Source organism: Schistocerca nitens, chromosome 10 (assembly GCF_023898315.1).
Source record: "Schistocerca nitens isolate TAMUIC-IGC-003100 chromosome 10, iqSchNite1.1, whole genome shotgun sequence".
In the NCBI taxonomy this organism is placed as follows: Eukaryota; Metazoa; Arthropoda; class Insecta; order Orthoptera; family Acrididae; genus Schistocerca; species Schistocerca nitens.
This window is the reverse complement of record NC_064623.1, coordinates 45,973,946-45,999,318: the sequence shown is the minus strand read 5'-3', so window position 1 is coordinate 45,999,318 and position 25,373 is coordinate 45,973,946. Positions and strand designations below refer to the sequence as shown.

The 25,373-nt window shown below is 45.6% G+C and overlaps 1 protein-coding gene across 1 annotated transcript; it reads right to left on the bottom strand.

Annotated features, from left to right (window-relative positions):
* Window positions 1-948: 948 nt before the first annotated feature.
* On the bottom strand, window positions 949-22,033 carry LOC126209841 (uncharacterized). The gene is made up of 4 exons (XM_049938971.1): window positions 21,569-22,033; window positions 10,724-10,837; window positions 3,912-3,990; window positions 949-1,007 (listed from the first exon to the last, which is right to left on the bottom strand). Exons 1-4 carry the CDS (start codon window positions 21,872-21,874, stop codon window positions 949-951), a joined length of 558 nt encoding a protein of 185 aa, XP_049794928.1. The 5' UTR covers window positions 21,875-22,033.
* Between the last annotated feature and the right edge of the window lie 3,340 nt (window positions 22,034-25,373).

Below are 25,373 nucleotides of genomic sequence, written 5' to 3'. Positions count from 1 at the left end.
CAGGATTTCAACCTGTGACCGTAGCAGTCGCGCGGTTCCGGACTGTAGCGACTAGAACCGCTCGGCCACTTCGGCCGGTCAGTGGTTAGCACATTGAACTTGCATTCGGGAGGATGAGGGTTCAATCCCGCGTCCGGCCATTCTGATTTCCGTTTTCCGTGATTTCTCTAATTCGCTCCAGCAAATTATTAGATGGCTCCTTTGAACGGGCACGGCCGACTTCCTTCACCGTCCTTCCCTAATTCGATGAGACCGATGACCTCGCTGTCTTGTCTCCTCCCGCACAACCCCCCCCCCCCCCCCCAAATGGCTCTAAGCACTATGGGACTTAACATCTGAGGTCATCAATCCCCTAGACTTTGAGCTACTTAAACTTTAAACTAACCTAAGGACACGACACACATCCACTCCCGAGGCAGGATTCGAACCTGCGACCGTAGCAGCAGCGCGGTTCCGAACTGAAGCGCCTAGAATCGCTCGGCCACATCGGTCGGCACACAAAAACCCAACCCAGTCATGAAATACCTCAATAAAAGAGTTATTTTGGGTCCTCTGAAGACTGCATACTCGACAGAGATGGAGAAGCGATGGTGATCAATGCGGCACTTGCTGTGACCCAGATCCACGCCAGTGCACACAACAGGGTTTCATCTGTTGAGAAAGCTGTGAAAGGGTTTCAAGTAACTGGAATAAAACCATTCAATCTAAATGTGTTTAATCAGGAAGATTTTGCCCTTCTTCGCTGACTGAGAAACATCCCTCTGTTTCTGGAAGTATGCAGAATAACCCTATAGAAGGTGATGACTTGATTGGCGTCCCCGTACGCTTTGTAAAAACCATGCTTGACAATTTATATTGCAACAGCGATATTGAAAACTTACCACTTTCAAGGAAACATGGCAAAAGCGTGAAAACGCTTTCAATTGACGGATTTAATGAGTTCATCTCTCAACCAGTTTCATCACCTAGATTAATTGGTGCTGGAACTGCTGCTAAGATGAAAATAACTGTAGAACATTCAAAGCTATCAGAATAAAAATAAATAAATAAATAAATAAAAAATCCATTTGTTCAGGTGTTCCTACTAAGACTAATGATAACAAAAAAGAAAGTATCTCTCATGTTCATTATACACTCCTGGAAATGGAAAAAACAACACATTGACACCGGTGTGTCAGACCCACCATACTTGCTCCGGACACTGCGAGAGGGCTGTACAAGCAATGATCACACGCACATAACAGCGGACACACCAGGAACCGCGGTGTTGGCCGTCGAATGGCGCTAGCTGCGCAGCATTTGTGCACCGCCGCCGTCAGTGTCAGCCAGTTTGCCGTGGCATACGGAGCTCCATCGCAGTCTTTAAGACTGGTAGCATGCCGCGACAGCGTGGACGTGAACCGTATGTGCAGTTGACGGACTTTGAGCGAGGGCGTATAGTGGGCATGCGGGAGGCCGGGTGGACGTACCGCCGAATTGCTCAACACGTGGGGCGTGAGGTCTCCACAGTACATCGATGTTGTCGCCAGTGGTCGGCGGAAGGTGCACGTGCCCGTCGACCTGGGACCGGACCGCAGGGACGCACGGATGCACGCCAAGACCGTAGGATCCTACGCAGTGCCGTAGGGGACCGCACCGCCACTTCCCAGCAAATTAGGGACACTGTTGCTCCTGGGGTATCGGCGAGGACCATTCGCAACCGTCTCCATGAAGCTGGGCTACGGTCCCGCACACCGTTAGGCCGTCTTCCGCTCACGCCCCAACATCGTGCAGCCCGCCTCCAGTGGTGTCGCGACAGGCGTGAATGGAGGGACGAATGGAGACGTGTCGTCTTCAGCGATGAGAGTCGCTTCTGCCTTGGTGCCAATGATGGTCGTATGCGTGTTTGGCGCCGTGGAGGTGAGCGCCACAATCAGGACTGCATACGACCGAGGCACACAGGGCCAACACCCGGCATCATGGTGTGGGGAGCGATCTCCTACACTGGCCGTACACCACTGGTGATCGTCGAGGGGACACTGAATAGTGCACGGTACATCCAAACCGTCATCGAACCCATCGTTCTACCATTCCTAGACCGGCAAGGGAACTTGCTGTTCCAACAGGACAATGCACGTCCGCATGTATCCCGTGCCACCCAACGTGCTCTAGAAGGTGTAAGTCAACTACCCTGGCCAGCAAGATCTCCGGATCTGTCCCCCATTGAGCATGTTTGGGACTGGATGAAGCGTCGTCTCACGCGGTCTGCACGTCCAGCACGAACGCTGGTCCAACTGAGGCGCCAGGTGGAAATGGCATGGCAAGCCGTTCCACAGGACTACATCCAGCATCTCTACGATCGTCTCCATGGGAGAATAGCAGCCTGCATTGCTGCGAAAGGTGACCACTGTACTAGTGCCGACATTGTGCATGCTCTGTTGCCTGTGTCTATGTGCCTGTGGTTCTGTCAGTGTGATCATGTGATGTATCTGACCCCAGGGGATGTGTCAATAAAGTTTCCCCTTCCTGGGACAATGAATTCACGGTGTTCTTATTTCAATTTCCAGGAGTGTATTTATCCCCTGGCGGGAAGCAGAGTTGAAAAATCCACGTCATTGTACAATAGTCTGAAATAGTATCAAGCTGGACATTTAAAAGTGAAACTGGGTGAAAAGAAAGCTTGAAATAGAAGAATAGCTCAAAATCTATCAAATGACAGCGCTACACCAACTGCGACGTGAAGAAATAAAGAAGAAAAACCTTTTGAGCCATTAGTGGTCAGCCAGCCGCGGTTGTCTCGCGGTTCTAGGCGCTCAGTCCGGAACCGCGCGACTGCTACGGTCGCAGGTTCGAATCCTGCCTCGGGCATGGATGTGTGTGATGTCCTTAGGTTAGTTAGGTTTAAGTAGTTCTAAGTTCTAGGGGACTGATGACCACAGATGTTAAGTCCCATAGTGCTCAGAGCCATTTAGCCATTAGTGGTCAGAGCTTGGAAGACTGTTGTGTGCAGTGTCGATACTATCAGCAACGTGTTCTCATTGCGTAGGCTTAGGGTCTTCTAACAGCTAAAGCTTAAATAAAGCTTAAAGGTTACTCACAAATGTAAACTTTTAAAAATTGTTAAAACAAATAATTTGTAGTTAGATTTAATTTTTCATGACTTTGATGAAGTACGAGGACTATTCCGAAAGTAAGGTCCGATCGGTCACGAAATGGAAACGACTATGAAAATCCGATAAAGCTTTGCACAGATGTGTTGGGTAGTGTCTCTAGTATAACCCCAGTTAGCATCACGTCGCTCTTCTCATTTCTGAGCTCGCAGTGAGTGCGTAAAGATGTCTAGAAAATAGTGTCTGCCGCCAAGTACGGGGGCCTGGTGAGAAATTTCCCCTGAAGCTATGCAGCTAACATTACATAACTGTCGTGCTGTTTCGTCTTCAAGACAATTCTCAGCCGCATTCTGCAGGGGCAATGAAGATGCTCCTGCATCGTTTTCAAATGGAAATGTGAGAGTACCCACAATACAGCCCGTAATTGTCTCCCTCTGAGTTTCAGCTCTGGTCACATGAACCGCTGGTTATGAAGACAACATTTCGGCACAAGACAACGAGCCGTAGGCCAGCGTAGAGAATTGGCGGAGAGCACTGGCGGCTGCCTTCTATAGCGAGGGTATGGGAAAGTTGGTACAACGCTACGATACACGTCTAAGTCGGGTCGGCGACTATGGAGATAAGTAGCTGCAAGGTGTATCTAACTGTTGCAAACAAAACATTTTTGATTTTTACCGTGGTTTCCATTTCGCGACCTATCGGACCTTACTTTCGAAATAGCCCTCGTATATTAGATAAAGTACACTTTGACTAGTTTTTCATTAATTTTGGAATGAAACTGGCTTTTTACAGCAATGAAATATGGTGAGTGTAGACTCTTACCTGGCTTTAGCCTATTCATATCAATATCAATGGTGAGCGAAGTGTACGCTAATAATGCTATCTGCACAAGGCACAAAACCTGTAATTAAAAAAATACATTTGTACTCAGTTGGTTCCAGATTATCCCTGATATATTGTAATGATGTATTTTATTCAAAGACAAATTGTTGCTTCTTAGCGTTCACAGTGTTACTGTTTAGTATCTTACAGGTCTCACACAGAAAACTTAAGACATATCCTGAAAATATAAATAAACATGCACTCACGTCATAGATTCAGCTCTTTGCCTGTGGGCATATGTAGCAGAACAAAGGAGGGGAAATACATACACTCGGGCGAAAATATGGTTTTTTCAGCATTCTTTCAGTATTCGACAAACCATGGTACTCAGCGGCCAGTGGGTACTGAAGTACATAACTCGTTGTATAGCTTGCTGAGAAACAATGTTGGGCGAAAAGATAAACGTACATACTATTCTCAAGGGAACTGTATGCCAACATTCCAGTCTCAGAAATGATCGTGAACTATAAGAATCCAGCTGGATATTCTGAAGATAGCCCTCAGTGTGCTATGGGATGTTTTAATGGGTGGGAATAAAAATACGAGGGCCGTTCAGAAAGGAACCTCCAGTTGATTTAAAAAAATACACCAAGTTAAATAAAAATATTTTAATATATACATCTTACAACTACATCTTTGCACTATTTTTCTTCATAGTCTCCATAGCGATTGAGGCACTTATCGTATCTCTTCACAAGCTTTGAAATTTCTTCTGCATAAAAATCACCCGCTTGTGCCTGGAGCCAGCCTGTCACCACATCTTTGAGCTCTTCGTCGTCATCAAACCGCTGTGACCCGAGCCATTTCTTCAAATGCATGAAGAGGTGATAATCACTTGGCGCCAGGTCTGGGCTGTAAGGTGGATGGTTGATAACGTCCCACTCAAGAAGGGCCGTTGTTCTGCGAGCAGAGTGAGGACGGCCGTTATCGTGCAAAAAAACGATACCGGAAGTCAGCATACCACGGCGTTTGTTCTGTATAGCCCGTCATAACTTTTTTATTGTTTCACAGTACACGTCTTGATTAATGGTCGTACCACGTTCCATGAATTCAACCATCAGTTTTCTGGCAGAAAAATCTTGCGAGGCTTTTCTTGGTTTGGTAGGCGAATTTGAATGTGCCCACATCTTTGATTGTTCTTTTGTCTCAGGGTTCACGTACTTAATCCAGGTTTCGTCACCGGTCACGATTCTGTTTAACAATGGTTCTCCTTCGTCCTCATAACGTGACAGAAAGTCTAATGCAGAGGCCATTCTTTGAGTTTTGTGGTGGTCGGTAAGAATTTTGGGCACCCATCGTGCACAGAACTTACGGTAACCCAATCTTGCTGTCACTATCTCGTACAAGAGAGTCTTAGAAATCTGTGGAAAACCAGTAGACAACTCCGACATTGAGAAACGTCGATTTTCACGAACTTTTGCATCAACTGTCTGAACGAGTTCGTCAGTCACCAGTGATGGTCTACCACTCCTCTCTTCATCATGAACGTTTTCTCGTCCACTTTTAAATAAACGTACCCATTCACGGACAACTCCTTCACTCATAACTCTTGGTCCGTACACGGCACAAAGCTCACGATGAATAGCTGCTGCAGAATATCCTTTGGCTGTAAAAAACCTTATGACAGCACGCACTTCACATTTGGCGGGGTTTTCTATTGCAGCACACATTTCAAACTGCCACAAAAACTAAACTAGCGCAGGTACGACGTTCACTCGACCACGGCTTGGTGCCGACTGACCCGTTGAGTGCGTGAACGCACAGATGGCGTTGCTACTCCCCCCACAACCCGCACTGTGACCAATCGGAGGTTACTTTCTGAACCGCCCTCGTAATTCTTAGTCCAATAAGTTCCTGCGCCGTCCAATATTTACTAATAGGAAACTTTCTATGGCGTTTACTTTAAAGATTTAAGCCCATAGAATAAAAACAATTATGCCAACATGGCGACGAACATTAAAGTCAATCTAGAAATACATCCAGCATGTCCAGAAATAACCATAATGAAATATCCAGCATGATGTGTCTTCATACAAAGACTACCAAATGATGAGACTGTTGAGATCGTGAAGACGGTCAACAAAGATCATAATTAACTTGCGTGCGTTTGCAATCAGTCAAAGAGCTTAGTGACAGTTAAAGTCTACATTCCCTGGATTACCATTGCAACGATGTCATGATTCATATTTCTACGATGTACTTGGTCACATTAAATTTTTTACTGTCACGAGTTATATGATGGGGAAGTTGCAATAGGTACAGTGAGCGTAAATACCTGATAGTTTAAGTGCGCTTTGAGCGTATACTGCGCGCATCTTTGACAATCAATCAAGGAATTCGATTTAGTTTACATTGCTACGCCAGTGCCTCAGTGCTGCCGCAATTGTGAGCAACTATGGCCGTACTAGCGTCAGCCTCGAGCAACTTGTTCCTGATAATTGGAAACAGTGCTTCTATCGGCCAAGCATTTACTTTCGCCATTTGGAGTATGGGTAGCTTCATGTTGAACCATACTACAAAAAGAAAGAAAAAAAATAGCACTTGCCTCACAAAATCGAATACCGCAACATCCGTCAAGTGAATATCCGCTTCCAGTACAATTTTAAACTATCTCAGACAGACATAGACCAGTTGACATAAGCTTCCTGTCTGGATATGACAAGGCAACCTTTGGAGAACTGCGGAAATGAATAGACAGGAATACTTGCTACAGTATACAGGATGAGTCACTAACTGTTGATACCTAGAATACCTCCGAAAGTATGACAGTAGCTGAAAAGTTTGTGGGACAGATGTTGCATGGGACAGCTGGGGCCATAATATGACATTAGTTTTTTGTTGCTAAGTGGGTCGCGTCAGAGATATGAAGGTCAACTTTATTTTTTTAAATGGGATGCCATAGTTTGGTATTTATTTTCTGAAAGCGCCTATCGAAATGAATCCCATGATGTGTAAGGTCTTTGAAGGCCAACGAATCAACGAATGTCAAAAAGGTGGCATGAATTTCCATTTACAGAAGGTGTTAGAAGTGATGACCATTGATATCAATACATTGCTGCAATATTCTTATCGTGGATTGAGTGGTGTTCCTTATTTATTCGGCACTTATCGAAGCACATACTCTGACAATATATCGTGCAAACAGTAAATATTTGCCGAATACGGCGTATCCATCTAACGTGCCATTGACATGTAAACACCACTCGACGGTTTCGCAGTACAACACTAATCGGAACGGTAAGACTAGTATCGTCGAATCAGGCGAATGTGAATGATGTATTCCTCCAAAGAACAAGTCGATATGTTTCTTATTTACCGAGAATGACAACGAAATTCAGTGAGAACTAGAAACGTATACGCTGAAAGATATCAACGTACTCATCGTACACGTAGTATATTTAGATATGTGTGTGATAAATTGAGAACAACTGGACCTTTAACGCATCGGAAATACAGGGTGTTTCAAAAATGACCGGTATATTTGAAACGGCAATAAAAACTAAACGACCAGCGATAGAAATACACCGTTTGTTGCAATATGCTTGGGACAACAGTACATTTTCAGGCGGACAAACTTTCGAAATTACAGTAGTTACAATTTTCAACAACAGATGGCGCTGCAAGTGATGTGAAAGATATAGAAGACAACGCAGTCTGTGGGTGCGCCATTCTGTACGTCGTCTTTCTGCTGTAAGCGTGTGCTGTTCACAACGTGCAAGTGTGCTGTAGACAACATGGTTTATTCCTTAGAACAGAGGATTTTTCTGGTGTTGGAATTCCACCGCCTAGAACACAGTGTTGTTGCAACAAGACGAAGTTTTCAACGGAGGTTTAATGTAACCAAAGGACCGAAAAGCGATACAATAAAGGATCTGTTTGAAAAATTTCGACGGACTGGGAACGTGACGGATGAGCGTGCTGGAAAGGTAGGGCGACCGCGTACGGCAACCACAGAGGGCAACGCGCAGCTAGTGCAGCGGGTGATCCGACAGCGGCCTCGGGTTTCCGTTCGCCGTGTTGCAGCTGCGGTCCAAATGACGCCAACGTCCACGTATCGTCTCATGCGCCAGAGTTTACACCTCTATCCATACAAAATTCAAACGCGGCAACCCCTCAGCGCCGCTACCATTGCTGCACGAGAGACATTTGCTAACGATATAGTGCACAGGATTGATGACGGCGATATGCATGAGGGCAGCATTTGGTTTACTGACGAAGCTTATTTTTACCTGGACGGCTTCGTAAATAAACAGAACTGGCGCATATGGGGAACCTAGAAAGCCCCATGTTGCAGTCCCATCGTCCCTGCATCCTCAAAAAGTACTGGTCTGGGCCGCCATTTCTTCCAAAGGAATCATTGGCCCATTTTTCAGATCCGAAACGATTAGTGCATCACGCTATCTGGACATTATTCGTGAATTTGTGGCGGTACAAACTGCCTTAGACGACACTGCGAACACCTCGTGGTTTATGCAAGATGGTGCCCGGCCACATCGCACGGCCGACGTCTTTAATTTCCTGATGAATATTTCGATGATCGTGTGATTGCTTTGGGCTATCCGAAACATACAGGAGGCGGCGTGGATTGGCCTCCCTATTCGCCAGACATGAACCCCTGTGACTTCTTTCTGTGGGGACACTTGAAAGACCAGGTGTACCGCCAGAATCCAGAAACAATTGAACAGCTGAAGCAGTACATCTCATCTGCATGTGAAGCCATTCCGCCAGACACGTTGTCAAAGGTTTCGGGTAATTTCATTCAGAGACTACGCCAGATTATTGCTACGCATGGTGGATATGTGGAAAATATCGTACTATAGAGTTTCCCAGACCGCAGCGCCATGTGTTGTTGAAAATTGTAACTACTGTAATTTCGAAAGTTTGTCTGCCTGAAAATGTACTGTTGTCCCAAGAATATTGCAACAAACGCTGTATTTCTATCGCTGCTCGTTTAGTTTTTATTGCCGTTTCAAATATACCGGTCATTTTTGAAACACCCTGTATATACTACAAAGGAAAGTTACTAACGAGGAAACGGAAATTGGTACTCTTGCCGCTGTGGATCGAGATCCTTGTGTTAGTTCGCGTCAGATCGCAAGGGAATCTGGCATGAGTCAAAGTAGTGTTGTTCGTGTTCTGCATCACCCTAAATATCATACTTAGCATGTCAGTTTCCACCAAGAAATATCTGGTACGGATTGTATGCGTCGATGGGCTCAACTTCAGATTCAGAGGGATGACACATTTATTAATTTGATGTTATTCACTGATGAGGCTACATTCATGACACATGGAAACGTTAATTTGCATAATATTCATTAGTGGGCAGCTGAAAATCAATGTTGGCTGCGGCAAGCTGCACACCAAAAACCGTGGTCGGTGACTGTATGGTGTGGGTTTGTGGAGGACAGAATTATAGGCCACTATTTCATTGAAGGAAATGTTAACGGTAGGAAGTACACTACGCGGAGGATATGTGTCGTGACCGGTTCGTTCGCCAGACTTGACGCCTCTGAATTTTTTATTTTGGGGATTTGTTAAAGACATTGTGTATAAAGAGTTCCGACTACAGACGAAGATATGCGAGGGAGGATTGTCAGAGTATGTGCTTCGATAAGTGACAATGTGGTAAGTCATAGCACTCAATTCATGATAAGAAGATTGCCACACTGTATTGATACAAATAGTCAACACTTCGAAAACCTTCTGTAAATCGATGTTCATGCCACTTTTGTGACCTTCGTTGATCTTCAAAGGCCTTACTGTTACACTTCACTGGATTCGACAGACGCTATCAGAAAATGAGTACCAAACTATAGCATCCCATTTAAAAAACAACCAAAAAACAAAATTTACCTTCATATCTCTGACGCGACCTCACCTAGCAACAAAAAACTCACGTCATATTATGGCTCCTGTTGTCCAATGCAACTTTTGTCCCACAAACTTTTCCGCTCCTATCATACTTCCGGAGTTATTCTTGGTAGCAACAGTTAGTGACGCACCCTGTATAACTTAAGGATAAACTAAGCAAAGGCAAAGGTGATGAGTTGAAAGAAGAATAATGGCTTTCAAAACACCAAGCCGGCGGTAAAATGTAGTGGAAGAAGCACTACAGATTTCCCCTGTCTGATATGGAAAGGCTGGGTTTCCGCAGTAAAAGAGCTCTCTAGACATAAGACGATAATGAACTGAGGAATTAGTGTCTTGAAGTACTCGGATACATCTGGAACACAGGTTTATGAAGTAGTGAAATGTGGACTGTTGTAAGAAAAAGAAGGACCTGCAATCGTATGAAATAGAGTTGTATCGAGGGGTGTTAAGATTTGGTGGACAGATAAAGTTAAAAATAAACGAGAACATAGAAAAATAAGAGTTATGAGATGAAGTTTATGGAAGGACTTAAACAGAGGAAGGGAGTGGTTGTTGTGCCTTCTGCAAACGGCATCTAGGATCAGCTGACCTTGCACTGGAAGAAATAGTAGGAGGAGACAATGGTAGGTGACTAGTAGAGAGTTGAACATGCATATTATATTATAGAGCATGAGAGCACAAGATTGTCAGAAGACAGGAAGAAATGGAACAGCATCTAACCTGTGGAAAGGACTATGGCTAAAAAGAAATAAAAAATAAAATAAAAACGTTGAAAGGTGAAATTATAGAATTATAGGACAGACAAATAGTGGAGTAAAGCACCCTGGTGAAGTTGCAATGCTTTAATTACCATCATAGTTTTTCCCTTGTGTACTCACCGCACAGAAGACAGAAATGATGATAGTGCCAGGCATGAAGTAGGATCCACAGAAACGCTTGCGTAGAACTACCATCACTGCAACACTCTTTGGTTTTCTGACTGGTAAGTTGCTCTGTAACGAAGGGATGAAGGTCACATTACATACAATGTCTTGAGGCACTACTGGGAGTGCAGTTAAGAGAGATGACTGACAACACTGATTACACCGCATTCAATCAGTACCCTCTGCTGGTCAGCTGATTGTGTAACTTCCTTATTGTTATCGGTCTATTCACTCATACTTCACTAGATTAGATTTACTGCATGTGTGAATGTAAGAACTCTGCCCCCGACGGGTGGGCACAAAACTAGAAGCAAAAATATATTGCCTCACAGAAAGAACTGCAATACTCAAATTGCTAATCTACTCACGGAAATAGAACGCCTGACAAGCCTTTTGTCCAACCAACATGTTCCACATCATAACATTTGCTGTGAGTATATTCTACGGTTCTTGAAACTTGGATTAGTGACAAGTTTCACAATGAAGTGGTTTCAATGCTTCTGGACAATGTGTGAGAGTGACAATGGGTTAACTATGGCGAACGTGTCAACTGTCTGACAAAGGGCCTAGAAAGGTTATACAGAAACTCACTTCATTCTTAAAGTGAAGTGAGTTGAAGATTTAGAGTCAATAAGAATCTATCACTCTCTCCTTCCTGGTGTTATCCCTCTGAATAGGCTACACTATTTTCGTAATTTTGTTTTACCATTGAGTCGATACGGTATTTCGATCTTGTCTTTCTGGAGCTACACAAGGATGCTTCTATACTCGGGGATCATGCACACTCCTACATGCAGTTTGTATTTCCTCGGCCCTATGGCATCTACCAGTAGTACAATGCAACGTGTCACACGACTCGCAGTGCACGTGCATGGTTTGAAGAGCACCAGGACGAGTTTACCGTACTCCCCTGGCTTCCAAACCCAATCGAGAACCTGTGGGACCACCTCGATCGGCCGCTGTGGCCGAACGGTTCTAGGCGCTTCAGTCTGGAACCGCGCGACCGCTACGGTCGCAGGTTCGAATCCTGCCTCGGGCATGGATGTGTGCGAAGTCCTTAGGTTTAGTTAGGTTTAAGTAGTTCTAAGCTCTAGGGGACTGATGACCTCAGATGTTAAATCCCATAGTGCTCAGAGCCATTTGAATCATTTTCGATCGTGCTGTTGGCGTCAGAGTTCCTCAACGGAGACACCTGGCGAAGCTGACTACAGTACTGGAGTCTGCATGGCCCCACATCCCTGTTGGTACCTTCCAGAACCTCGCGACACTCTTCCAGCACATCTCACAGTGGGTCGTGCTGCAAAAGTTGGCTACTCGGGATTTTTACCAGCGCTCACATTAATGTTGCTGGGCAGTGTACATAGTCTACGACTAGTACTCTGGTCAACACCGCGAACTTAGTACTGTGAGTCTTCGACCAAAGTGGAAAGATTATTTGCCCTCGGAAAATGTTTATATGGGATCTCGCGTGACTCCAGCCGTCCGGTCTTGGTGCCTTGTCACCTCTCGGAGGTTCGAGTCCTCCCTCGGGCATGGGTGTGAGTGTGTTGTCCTTATCGTGAGTTAGTTTAAGTCAGATTAAGTAGCCTAGGACCGGTGACCTCAGCGCTTTGGTGCCATAGGAACTTACTACAAATTTCCAAAAAAAATTTTCGCGTGGCTCCAATATGGTGTGGTCTCATGTGAGGATTATTGTGAACTTACAAGTGGTGCCCGATAAGTGGAGACTGGACACTCTGAATTTTAATTCAAGTGCTGTTTGAAGCTCTTGGTGGCCACAGCGGATCAGGCTGCTGACAGAAGTCGAGGACGAAAGTTAAATGTGCTTTTATTCTAGAAGGAAATTTTAACCCTGCAGCGGAGTGTGCGCTGATATGAAACTTCCTGGCAGATTAAAACTGTGTTCCGGACCGAGACTCCAACTCGGGATCTTGCCTTTCGCAGGCAAGTGCTCTACCGACAGCTACCCAAGCACGACTCACGACCCGTCCTCACAGCTTTAATTCCGCCAGTACCTCGTCCTCCTCCTTCCAAACCACACAGAAGTTCTCCTGCGAACTTTGCAGGTCCTGAGTTCGAGTCTCAGTCTGACACACAGTTTTAATCTGCCAGGAAGTATTGTGTTTTTATTCTATTTCATTTCATGAAAGCCGAAATTCTGTTGGTAAACTTATTAGTGTTATAACCTCATGATCTTAGATTTACGACCTGGTAACGAGAGCACTGTCACCTGAAACACATTATTAAGTTGTATGTAAGAGACAACTGCAGTTGAATGCAGTCAATTACACTTCTGCCCATTAAAATTGCTACACCAAGAAGAAATGCAGATGATAAACGGATATTCATTGGACAAATATATTATATTAGAACTGGCATGTGATTACATTTTCATGCAGTTTGGGTGCATAGATCCTGAGAAATCAGTACCCAGAACAACCACCTCTGGCAGTAATAACGCCCTTGATACGCCTGGGCATTGAGTCAGACAGACCTTGGATGGCGTTTACAGCTACAGCTGCCCATGCAGCTTCAACACGATACCATCGTTCATCAAGAGTAGTGACGAGCCGATTGCTCGGCCACCACTGACCAGACGTTTTCAATTGGTGCGAGATCTGGAGAATGTGCTAGCCAGGGCAGCAGTCCAACATTTTCTGTATCCAGAAAGGCCCGTACAGGACCTGCAACATGCGGTCGTGCAATATCCTGCTGAAATGTAGGGCTCGAACGAATGGTAGAGCCACGGGTCGTAACACATCTGAAATGTAACGTCCACTGTTCAAAGTGCCGTCAATGCGAGCGAACAAGAGGTGACGGAGACTTGTAACCAATGGCACCCTATATCATCACGCCAGGTGATACGCCAGTATGGCGATGATGAATACACGCTTCCAATGTGCGTTCATTGCGATGACGCCAAACACGGATGCGACCATGATGATGCTGTAAACAGAACCTGGATTCATCCGAAAAAATGACATTTTGCCATTCGTGCACCCAGGTTCGTCGTTGAGTACACCATCGCAGGCGCTCCTGTCTGTGATGCAGCGTCAAGGGTAACCGCAGCCATGGTCTCCGAGCTGATAGTCCATGCTGCTGCAAACGTCGTCGAAGTCTTCATGCAGATGGTTGTTGTCTTGCAAACGTTCCCATGTGTTGACTCAGGGATCGAGACGTGGCTGCACGATCCGTTACAGCAATGCGGATAAGATGCCTGCCATCTCGACTGCTAGTGATACGAGGCCGTTGGGATCCAGCACGGCGTTCCGTATTACCCTCCTGAACCCACCGATTCCATGTTCTGCTAACAGTCGTTGGCTTTCGACCAACGGGAGCAGCAATGTCGCGATAAGATAAACCGCAATCGCGATAGGCTACAATCCGACCTTTATCAACGTCGGAAACGTGAAGGTACGCATTTCTCCTCCTTACACGAGGCATCACAACAATTCACCGTGCGGTTCTAGACGCTTCAGTTTGGAGTCGCGTGACCACTACGGTCGCAGGTTCGAATCCTGCCTCGGGCATGGATGTGTGTGATGTCCTTAGGTTAGGTTTAATTAGTTCTAAGTTGTAGGCGAGTGATGAGCTCAGAAGTTAAGTCGCATAGTGCTCAGAGCCATTTGAACCATTTGAACAACAATTCACCAGGGCAACGCCGGTCAACTGCTGTGTATGAGAAATTGGATGGAAACTTTCCTTATGTCAGCACGTTGTAGGTGTCGCCACCGCCGCCAACCTTGTGTGAATGCTCTGAAAAGCTAATGATTTGCACATCACAGCATCTTCTTCCTGTCGGTTAAATTTCGCGTCTTTTGCACGTCATATTCGTGGTGTAGCAATTTTAATGGCCAGTAGTCTATTTACTGAGGTTAACGAAGGCGATGTTGGCCTGATGTACTCGACGATGCCCCTTAGCTACACTGTCCATCAGCCTGAGGATGCTTAAATAAGGTGAAACGTGTAGTAGATAAATAAAAAAAACTAAAATTGCAACCAAGACTGTTTTCAACTAATACTACTAAACACTGGTTTGCCGATTCTTGCCACGGAGGGATTGGAAGAATTTCTTTCTTTTTTTTTTTTTTTTGTAAATATTCTCGTTACGAATTGGTCAAAGTAGCCCTCCACTTCTTGCTGTCGGTTAAATTTCGCGTCTGTAGCACGTCATCTTCGTGGTGTGGCAATTTTGATGGCCAGTAGTGTATTACTGCTCTTTCCTTATTTTTATGAAGAAAATAAGGTGGCATCCTTTTATTTCGAGACTAGAAGTGGCGTGAGACTTTTACACCTACCATTTCATCATTCACAGTCGATTATAAGTATTTTAGAATCTGCGACCGGCGATAAAGGAAACCAATGGGGTCGCCGAGACAGCTTTACAGTACGTGAAGTAAGCAAACTGGCTCCTATTGAACTAGGGAAATCGCAAGAATTAGGAAATGTATTCGCATATTGTGAATACAGTACCACCACAGCTATACAACTTACTGGAGCCAGATGACAATTTTTACCCGACCGGGGAACTGAACCCTGATTTCTTGCTTTACACGAGAGGTTGTCTTAACGACTTCGTCTACCCAAACATGCTTCACAGGCAAACGCAAACTTCCATATGTCCTAGTGTATGCTGCCCACATTGCTCGCACAATGATGTGATTCCCTCACAGGGAGAAACTTATTAGTTATACAATATTGCAATGTGTATGTTGTTAAGAAGAACGAAGCAATCGTGCTTCGAAGATTGTCCAGAGAAACAGGCACTGCTGCCACTACAACAGCCGTTATGAAATACATGAAATGCATTCGTAGTTGCTAAAACGGACAACCTTCAGGTGTGGAAGGGAATAACAACAAATGTTTGTGCTCGACCCGGTCTCGAAGCCGGATTTCCCGCTTTATGCTACCCGTACCCTTAATAACTTCGGCTATCCGTGCACGATTTATGGCCAGACCTACAACCTGTACTCGCACACAGACTACCAGGTGCGCCGGTATGAAATGAGCGTTAAGATACAAATGTGTCAATAGGGAACATTTGTTGTGAACGAGCCTTAATTTTTTTTTCTTTCGCTGGTATGACATCTGTCAAAGATATTTAGTATACATCAAGTCATGGAACAAACAACATCATATGTTTTCATCGTGTTAACAATGTCAAATTTTGTACCAGAAAGTGATGATTTGCTGAAAGCATTAATTTTTTGTTTTCATTTGAAAAAAGTGCTGCAGAGTCACATCGAATGCTTGTCGAGGCATATGGTGATAATGCTCTATCAGAAGCAACATGCAAAAGATAGTTTCAACGGTTCAGAAATAATGATCTTGATGTAAGAAATAAAGAACGTGGCAGACCACCAAAGAAGTTCGAAGACGCCGAAATGCAAGCAATATTGGATGATGATACTTTGAGTCAGCAATGCTAAATGTTGCACAACAAACAATTTCTGACCGTTTGAAAGCTATGGTAAAGATCCAAAAGTGTGGAAAACGGGTGCCACACGAATTGAATGACAGACAGATGGAAAACCGAAAAACCATTTGTCAAATTTTGCTTCAAAGACATGAAAGAAAATCAATTTTGCATCGAATTGTTACTGGCGATGAAAAACGGATTTATTTTAAGAATCCTAAACGGGAAAAATCATGGGTTAATACGGGACAACCATCAACATCGACTGCAAAACTAGATCGATTCGGCAAGAAGACAATGCTCTGTGTTTGGTGGGATCAGAAAAGTGTGGTGTATCATGAGCTTCTATAATCCGGTGAAACTGTGAATACTAATCGCTACAGACAACAAATGATCAATTTGATGCATTGATCGAAAAAAGACGAGAATGGGCCAGAAGACAGGGCAAAGTAATTTTTTTACACAATGCACCTGCACACAAAGCAAAACTGGTTCAGGATACAATCAAAACACTTGGCTGGGAGCTGCTACCCCACCCGCCGTATTCACCAGACTTGGCCCCTCCCGACTACCATTTGTTTCCATCAATGGGACACACATTGGCTGAGGAACACTTCAATTCCTACGAAGAAGTCGAAAATTCGGTGTCTGGTTTGCTTCAGAAGACGAACATTTCCTTTGGCGTGGTGTCCACAAATTGCCAGAAATGTGGTCAAAATGTATAGAAAGCAATGGTCAGTACTTTGAATAAAATGTTTTTACTTTTCAATTCAAAATTAGTGTTTCATATTCACAAAAAACGCTCATTTCATACCGGAGCACCTGGTATGTGATTCCTGTACAGGGGAGGACATTTTAATTGAAAGTCGCTGCCTGATTTGCATGCATGTCCGGAGGAATGTTGGATAATTCTTCTGAACAGCAAAGGCCCTGCAATATCATGTTTATCCGCCGGTAACGGGCAGTGGCTTCTAATTAAAATGCGCTCACCTGTACACGAATTACGTAATGTGTGACGCAGGACCGATGACGTATGGAAGTCTGGGTGGGGACGTGAGTCGTGCACAGACAGCCGAAGAGGTCGCCGGCACGGTAGCTCAGCGTGTTCGGTCAGAGGGTTAGCCGCCGTATGTAGTAAAACACTGAGTTAATGGAACGACGATGAACTCGAACAAGCGTCATGGGACGTCCGCCCCGAACAAATACAACGAACAATCACGAACAAAATGAGATAAAAAAAGAGGCTAAGGCGATAGCTCGCGTAAAGCGGGAAATCGAGGTTCGAGTCCCAGCGGGGCAAAAAATTTTTATTGTCGTCATTCCCTTACACAGCTGTTGGTTCTTCGTATTCGCAACCGTGAATGTGCTTTTTGTACTTATTATTTAGTTTCCTCGGCAGGTTTCCTTGGCTTTGGCATGAAATACATTAGTGCAATGTCTGTATTTGACGGTGTCTGCAGCTATCGATGCAATGTTCCTTCGGACGTGTTAACTAACTACTTAAGCCCCATCTTATTCAATTATTTGCTCCTGTGAACGTGAACGCGTTATCCAGGTCTCGGAGTCACTCATGTCCATCTGAAAAGTACACTATTGGCCGTTAAAATTGCTACACCAAGAAGAAATGCGGATGATAAACGGGTATTCATTGGACAAATATATTATACTAAAACTGACATGTGATTACATTTTCACGCAATTTGGGTGCATAGATCCTGAGAAATCAGGCCGTAATAAGAGCCTTGATACGACTGGGCATTGAGTCAAACAGAGCTTGCATGGTGTGTACAGGTACAGCTGCCCATTGAGCTTCAACACGATACCACAGTTCATCAAGAGTAGAGACTGGCGTATTGTGACGATCCAGTTGCTCGGCCACCATTGACCAGACGTTTTCAGTTGGTGAGAGGTCTGGAGAATGTGCTGGCCAGGGCAGCAGTCGAACATTTTCTGTATCCAGAAAGGCCCGTACAGGACCTGCAACATGCGGTCGTGCATTATCCTGCTGAAATGTAGGGCTCGAATGAATGGTAGAGCCACGGGTCGTAACACATCTGAAATGTAACGTCCACTGTTCAAAGTGCCGTCAATGCGAGCGAACAAGAGGTGACCGAGACTTGTAACCAATGCCACACCATACCATCACGCCTGGTGATACGCCAGTATGGCGATGACGAATACACGCTTCCAATGTGCGTTCACCACGATGTAGCGAAACACGGATGCCACCATCATGATGCTGTAAACAGAACCTGGATTCATCCGAAAAACTGACGTTTTGCCATTCGTGCACCTAGGTTCGTCGTTGAGAACACCATCGCACGTGATCCTGTCTGTGATGCGGCGCCAAGGGTAACCACAGCCACGGTCTCCGAGCTGATACTCTATGCTGCTGCAAACGTCGTCGAACTGTTCGTGCAGATGGTTGTTGTCTTGCAAACGTTCCCATGTGTTGACTCAGGGATCGAGACGTGGCTGCACGATCCGTTACAGCAATGCGCATAAGATGCCTGTCATCTCGACTGCTAGTGATACGAGGCCGTTGGGATCCAGCACGGCGTTCCGTATTACCCTCCTGAACCCACCGATCCTATATTCTGCTACCAGTCATTGGATCTCGACCAACGCGAGCAGCAGTGTCGCGATACGATAAACTGCAATCGCGATAGGCTACAATCCGACCTCTATCAAAGTCGGAAACGTGATGGTACGCATTTCTCCCCCTTACACGAGGCATCACAACAACGTTTCACCAGGCAACGCCGGTCAACTGCTGTTCGTGTATGAGAAATCGGTTGGAAACTTTCCTCCTGTCAGCACGTTGTAGGTGTCGTCACAGGCGCCAACCTTGTGTGAATGCTCTGAAAAGCTAATCATTTGCATATCACAGCATATTCTTCCTGTCGGTTAAATTTCGCGTCTGTAGCACGTCATCATCGTTGCGTAGCAATTTTAATGGTCAGTAGTCTATTTACTGAGGTTAACGAAGGCGATATTGGCCTGATGTACTCGACGATGCCCCTTAGCTACACTGTCTGTGGGATCGTCCTAAGAAATACCTTATTAAGATCAGCCTGAAGATGGCTAAATTAGGTGAAACAAAAAAAAAACTAAAATTGCAATCAAGGCTGTTTTCAACTAATACTACTAAACACTGGTTTTCTGATTTATGCCTCAGAGGGATAGGAAGAATTTCTTTTTTTTTTTTTTTTTTGTAAATATTCTCATTACGAGTGGGTCAAAGTAGTCCTCCACGTACAAAAATTCGTGAGTAATAATTTGCACTGTTGGCATGTTCCACGCAGTAACCTGTCACGGCAGGAGCATTCCTTATAGGTAATCTTAATTAGTTAATTAGTCAAGGGGAAAAATGACAGGGGACGCTACTCTAAGATACTGATTACTTCCGTACCTAAATCTCAAACACTTGAGACACTGGAAAACAGACGTTACTAATGTCATCACCTGGCATCTTACTCCCTAAACAGAAATGCATTCTGGTCTTTTTTGGGACATACTGAATAGGCGTTTTTCAAACATTCCCCTCTACTGTAGTAGATTTAGTGTAATGTTTCACTTTTATTTCGCTTCACCGGATAACTTCCCAAATTTCTTCTTCAGACAAAGTAACGTCCGTATCTAGGATGATACCACGCCTTGTCGTTACGAAAGAGGGAATAAAAGCCTCCGTGTTACTGTTCTGAAAATTTTGATTCCGAACGAAAGTGTCTGCAGTTTCCCCAGAGTAAGTTGCTGCTTTGACGCGATTGCATTCTGACGGTATGACGTTTGTGATAAATTTATTCATGCCATGGCAGTCACGATGTTGCAGTTTACCCAAAGACATAGGATGTAGATGACCGACATGCTAATCCTTAGTTTTAATAATGATTTGAAACGGGCCAAAATCATACACTCCTGGAAATTGAAATAAGAACACCGTGAATTCATTGTCCCAGGAAGGGGAAACTTTATTGACACATTCCTGGGGTCAGATACATCACATGATCACACTGACAGAACCACAGGCACATAGACACAGGCAACAGAGCATGCACAATGTCGGCACTAGTACAGTGTATATCCACCTTTCGCAGCAATGCAGGCTGCTATTCTCCCATGGAGACGATCGTAGAGATGCTGGATGTAGTCCTGTGGAACGGCTTGCCATGCCATTTCCACCTGGCGCCTCAGTTGGACCAGCGTTCGTGCTGGACGTGCAGACCGCGTGAGACGACGCTTCATCCAGTCCCAAACATGCTCAATGGGGGACAGATCCGGAGATCTTGCTGGCCAGGGTAGTTGACTTACACCTTCTAGAGCACGTTAGGTGGCACGGGATACATGCGGACGTGCATTGTCCTGTTGGAACAGCAAGTTCCCTTGCCGGTCTAGGAATGGTAGAACGATGGGTTCGATGACGGTTTGGATGTACCGTGCACTATTCAGTGTCCCCTCGACGATCACCAGTGGTGTACGGCCAGTGTAGGAGATCGCTCCCCACACCATGATGCCGGGTGTTGGCCCTGTGTGCCTCGGTCGTATGCAGTCCTGATTGTGGCGCTCACCTGCACGGCGCCAAACACGCATACGACCATCATTGGCACCAAGGCAGAAGCGACTCTCATCGCTGAAGACGACACGTCTCCATTCGTCCCTCCATTCACGCCTGTCGCGACACCACTGGAGGCGGGCTGCACGATGTTGGGGCTTGAGCGGAAGACGGCCTAACGGTGTGTGGGACCGTAGCCCAGCTTCATGGAGACGGTTGCGAATGGTCCTCGCCGATACCCCAGGAGCAACAGTGTCCCTAATTTGCTGGGAAGTGGCGGTGCGGTCCCCTACGGCACTGCGTAGGATCCTACGGTCTTGGCGTGCATCCGTGCGTCGCTGCGGTCCGGTCCCAGGTCGACGGGCACGTGCACCTTCCGCCGACCACTGGCGACAACATCGATGTACTGTGGAGACCTCACGCCCCACGTGTTGAGCAATTCGGCAGTACGTCCACCCGACCTCCCGCATGCCCACTATACACCCTCGCTCAAAGTCCGTCAACTGCACATACGGTTCACGTCCACGCTGTCGCGGCATGCTACCAGTGTTAAAGACTGCGATGGAGCTCCGTATGCCACGGCAAACTGGCTGACACTGACGGCGGCGGTGCACAAATGCTGCGCAGCTAGCGCCATTCGACGGCCAACACCGCGGTTCCTGGTGTGTCCGCTGTGCCGTGCGTGTGATCATTGCTTGTACAGCCCTCTCGCAGTGTCCGGAGCAAGTATGGTGGGTCTGACACACCGGTGTCAATGTGTTCTTTTTTCCATTTCCAGGAGTGTATTTGCCGTACGTAATTATCTGCTGTACATTTGAGCTCGGTTACTTACCGATTCTGCATCTGCTGTTTTTGCGTCCGTGTGATGCCCAGCACTTCTGCACTGCCATTCTGCATCCGCGAGCGGCAGTGTATGTGAGCTGCTGCTTTGCCGTTCGTTGTCGCTGTCGTACACCGCCCACGAGTTCTTTCCGAGGCTAATCATCTCGACGCCTTCATCTTGTGCTGGACTATCGGCGTCTCTGTTCACAGCATTTAAGGCATCCACTATCATAGCAAGTTCTTCTGACATCGCTTCTTGACTGTTGTCAGAGTTTAGCTCACTACCATTCGGTTTCTCGCCGTCGCTACCGTCCATGTCGGTGGTCGGTAGTTAACTCTGCAGAGAGGAACTTGTATTGTCGCCACCTACTCACGAAGTAAACTAGAAGACTGAGCTGTGGACGCTAGCTGGAACACTGCTCTTCTAAGGCGTACAGAGAATTCCAAGAGACTCCTTGTAGAAGCCAGCATTCGTTCTTCCTCTCACACTGACTGCTCCATTATTGCGAGGCCGGGGAATATAAACGACTCCACTTAAGGAGCAGGAAGGAAACTGCGGCTTTGCTCCGGACGCGTCAGTTGCTGGCCGAATTGTCACGAAGCCCACGCTCGGGAATGAGAGGATTCGAGATGAAACAGGGAAAAAAAGAGTGTAAAACTAAAAAAAATAAAGATGAGGCTTAACAGGAATCCCGGGGCACCTCGGGAGCTATTGAATTTATCTGACGAAAAGAGAAGACATAAAAATTCAGTAAATAATACTGGTGAAAGGAAATACAGTGGGTCGGCGAAGGTGCCTGCATGTCGTCGGCTATGATCAGTGCAACAGTGCCCTCTATAATCATATGATCATCGAGAAACATAAAATAGGTCATGTACTTGTACACGATGCACTGATGAGCCAGAACGTTATGATCACCTGCTTACAAGGGAACATCTCCATCGCACCCCCCTCAGATTGAGTTATAAGTTGGCACAGTGGATAGGCCTTGAAAAACTGAACACAGATCAATCGAGAAAACAGGAAGAAGTTGTGTGGAACTATGAAAAATAAACAAAATATACAAACTGAGTAGTCCATGTGCAAGATAGGCAATATTAAGTAGAATGTGAGCTCAGGAGCGCCGTGGTCCCGTGGTTAGCGTGAGAAGCTACGGAACGAGAGGTCTTTAGTTCAAATCTTCCCTCGCCAGAAAATTTTATTTTCGCAAAGTTATGATCTGTCCTTTCCTTCATTGACGTCTCTGTTCACTGTAATAAGTGTCTGTGTTTTGCGACCGCACCGCAAAACCTTGCGATTAGTTGACGAAAGGACGTGGGAAAGGACATGGGAACCGAAAACATTTGATCGCAAGGTCATAGGTCAACCGATTCCTCCACAGGAAAACACGTCTGACATATTCTATACGACACAGGTGACAGCATGTGCGTCACATGACAGGAATATGTTGTCGACTCACCTAACTAGTACACTTGGCGAATGGGTAAAAATATTCTTCTACCTTGCCCGATTTAGGTTTTCTTGTGGATGTGATAAGCACTCCCAAAAAGTGATGAAAACATAAGAGTTTGTCACATAAACTGAAAATAAAAAGTTAAACTTTTCACTCGAGGGAAGACTTGAACCAAGGACCTCTCCTTCCGCAGCTGGTCACGCTAACCACGGGACCACGGCGCTCCTGAGCTCATACTGTCCTTTATATTGGCTATCTTCGCATGGACTACTCAGTTTGTATATTTTGCTTATTTTTTCATAGTTCCACACAACTTCTTCCTGTTTTCTCGATTGATCTGTGTTCAGTTTTTCAAGGCCTATCCACTGTGCCAACTTATAACTAAATCTGAAGGGGGTGTGATGGGGAGGTTCCCTTGTTAGTAGTTTGTTTGTCCGTCTTTCCACGTATCAAGAATCTGACAGTTCGTTGGTATGTTTGTGGAGGCATTTCGCATTAGATCTCTATTGACAGTTCATGTAATTCGCGTAAATAACGGAGATGGAGGGCTGGCCGTGGTAGCCGAGCGGTTCTAGGCGCTTCAGTACGGAACCACGCGGCTGCTACGGTCGCAGGTTCGAATCCTGCCTCGGGCATGGATGTGTGTGACGTCCTTACGTTAGGTTTAAGTAGTTCTAAGTTCTAGGAGACTGATGACCTCAGATGTTAAGTCCCGTAGTGCTCAGAGCCATTTGAACCATTTTGAATCGGTGATGGCGCCCGACAGCGATGGGTGCCATAGGCGAATCCGGTCGCCGAGACACCAATGTGTGTTCACTAAAATGCTCTTCAAACCACGGTAGCACGGTTCTGGCTCCGAGACACGGAGAGTTATACTGCTGAAAGGTGACATCGCACCCGGGGGGAGACATCCAGCATGAATGGATGCAGGTGGTTCGCAGCTGTCTTCAGTTACTACCAGAAGTCCCATGCAAGCTCAGGAGATTGTCTCCCATAGCATAACATTGCTACACACCAGCCGGCGTCCGTGGGGCGCTGCACGTTTCGAGCTACATTCACCTCGATGATGGTGTTTGTGGACGCGACCATCGACCTAGTGTAGTAAAAATGTAATTCACCCGAAGAGCCGACACGTTTCCGTTGATCGACAGCCCAATTCCGATGATCCCGTAACCACTGCAATCTTAATTGACGAAGTCACTGGGTCAACATTTGAACACATAGCAGTGGTCCGCTCCGGAGCTCCATATTGAACAATGTACAATGAACGATGTTCTCCAGCATTTGTGTTCTTTCGGCGGAGTCCCCACAGATCACCATCTATCCTACTTTACAGAGCACACAGGCCTCCGAAACCCACTTTCTGTGAAGATTCGTGGACGTCCAACCATTTAGCGCATAGTGGTAATTTTATTGTTCTTCTACCTTTCTCCGTAGATGCTCAAGATAGTAGCAAGTGGACGTGCTACCAGGTTCGCTGTTTTAGAGACAGACCTTCACAGGCTCTGCGTAGGAATAATCAGCCCTTTGTCAATTATTTCAATGGATTTCCGCATTTGTAACCCAGTGTGATCCTCCCTCCGCGTCTGCTGTGCTTACATAATTTTTTACCGCGTCCCATCATCAGACAGCATCCAGGGTCGTCGTGGGAAGTGGTCATAATATACTGGCTTATCAGTGTAGTTTATAGGCTTAACACAAGGCACTTAAAAGCTACTTCTTAAACATACTAGAACAAGTGGAATTCTTTGTTCATGGTAAAAGTGAACGACAGCTCCTGTGTAACGAACAGAATGTTTTCATATTAGATTGGTATTTTGATATCTAACAAGACTTACTAGTACCACAGTACCTCGAGTGGAGCAGTTCAAGGCTGTACCTTAATTACCTAAATGCACATGCACTTGTAGGCAATGTTCAGGTCATAAACAGCCATGAGACACTCCAAGCTGATGAACAGGTCAGGGTCATAAGAGAATCCAAGGTTACTTAACGTCACAAGACTACCCAATGGACAAATATCTGCTTAGTCGGAGGCCTCTGTGTTCGATCCTAACTTTGTTTAATTTCATACAATTTAAGGAAAAGCCTGGCATTCAAATACCTACATTCACCTAGGTGCAACTCTCACTTTCATATTCAGCCCATTTCCAAACATCCTCGTAGGCATTTTCTTAAACTTTGTCACCATACCTACGTATACTCGCACATCCCCGAAGACTCAGCAGCCTCATGGCACAGCTGCAGGTTGGATGTTGAGCTATTACTCTTTACTTTAATTAAACAGAGACGTTTTAAGCTACAGAACTCATTTACTTTGCTATCCACCACTGCAAATAATTTAAGTAGGTATTTTGTATA

Excerpts from the sequence above, each read along its gene's own strand:
- LOC126209841 (XM_049938971.1), bottom strand. The coding sequence starts at position 21,874 with ATGGACGGTAGCGACGGCGAGAAACCGAATGGTAGTGAGCTAAACTCT. Across the intron at positions 3,991-10,723 it reads TCATTTCTGTCTTCTGTGCG|GTTTTGTGCCTTGTGCAGAT; the intron begins GTGAGTACACAA and ends TTTTAATTACAG. Across the intron at positions 1,008-3,911 it reads TATGAATAGGCTAAAGCCAG|TTATTTTCATCTTAGCAGCA; the intron begins GTAAGAGTCTAC and ends AATGTTCTACAG.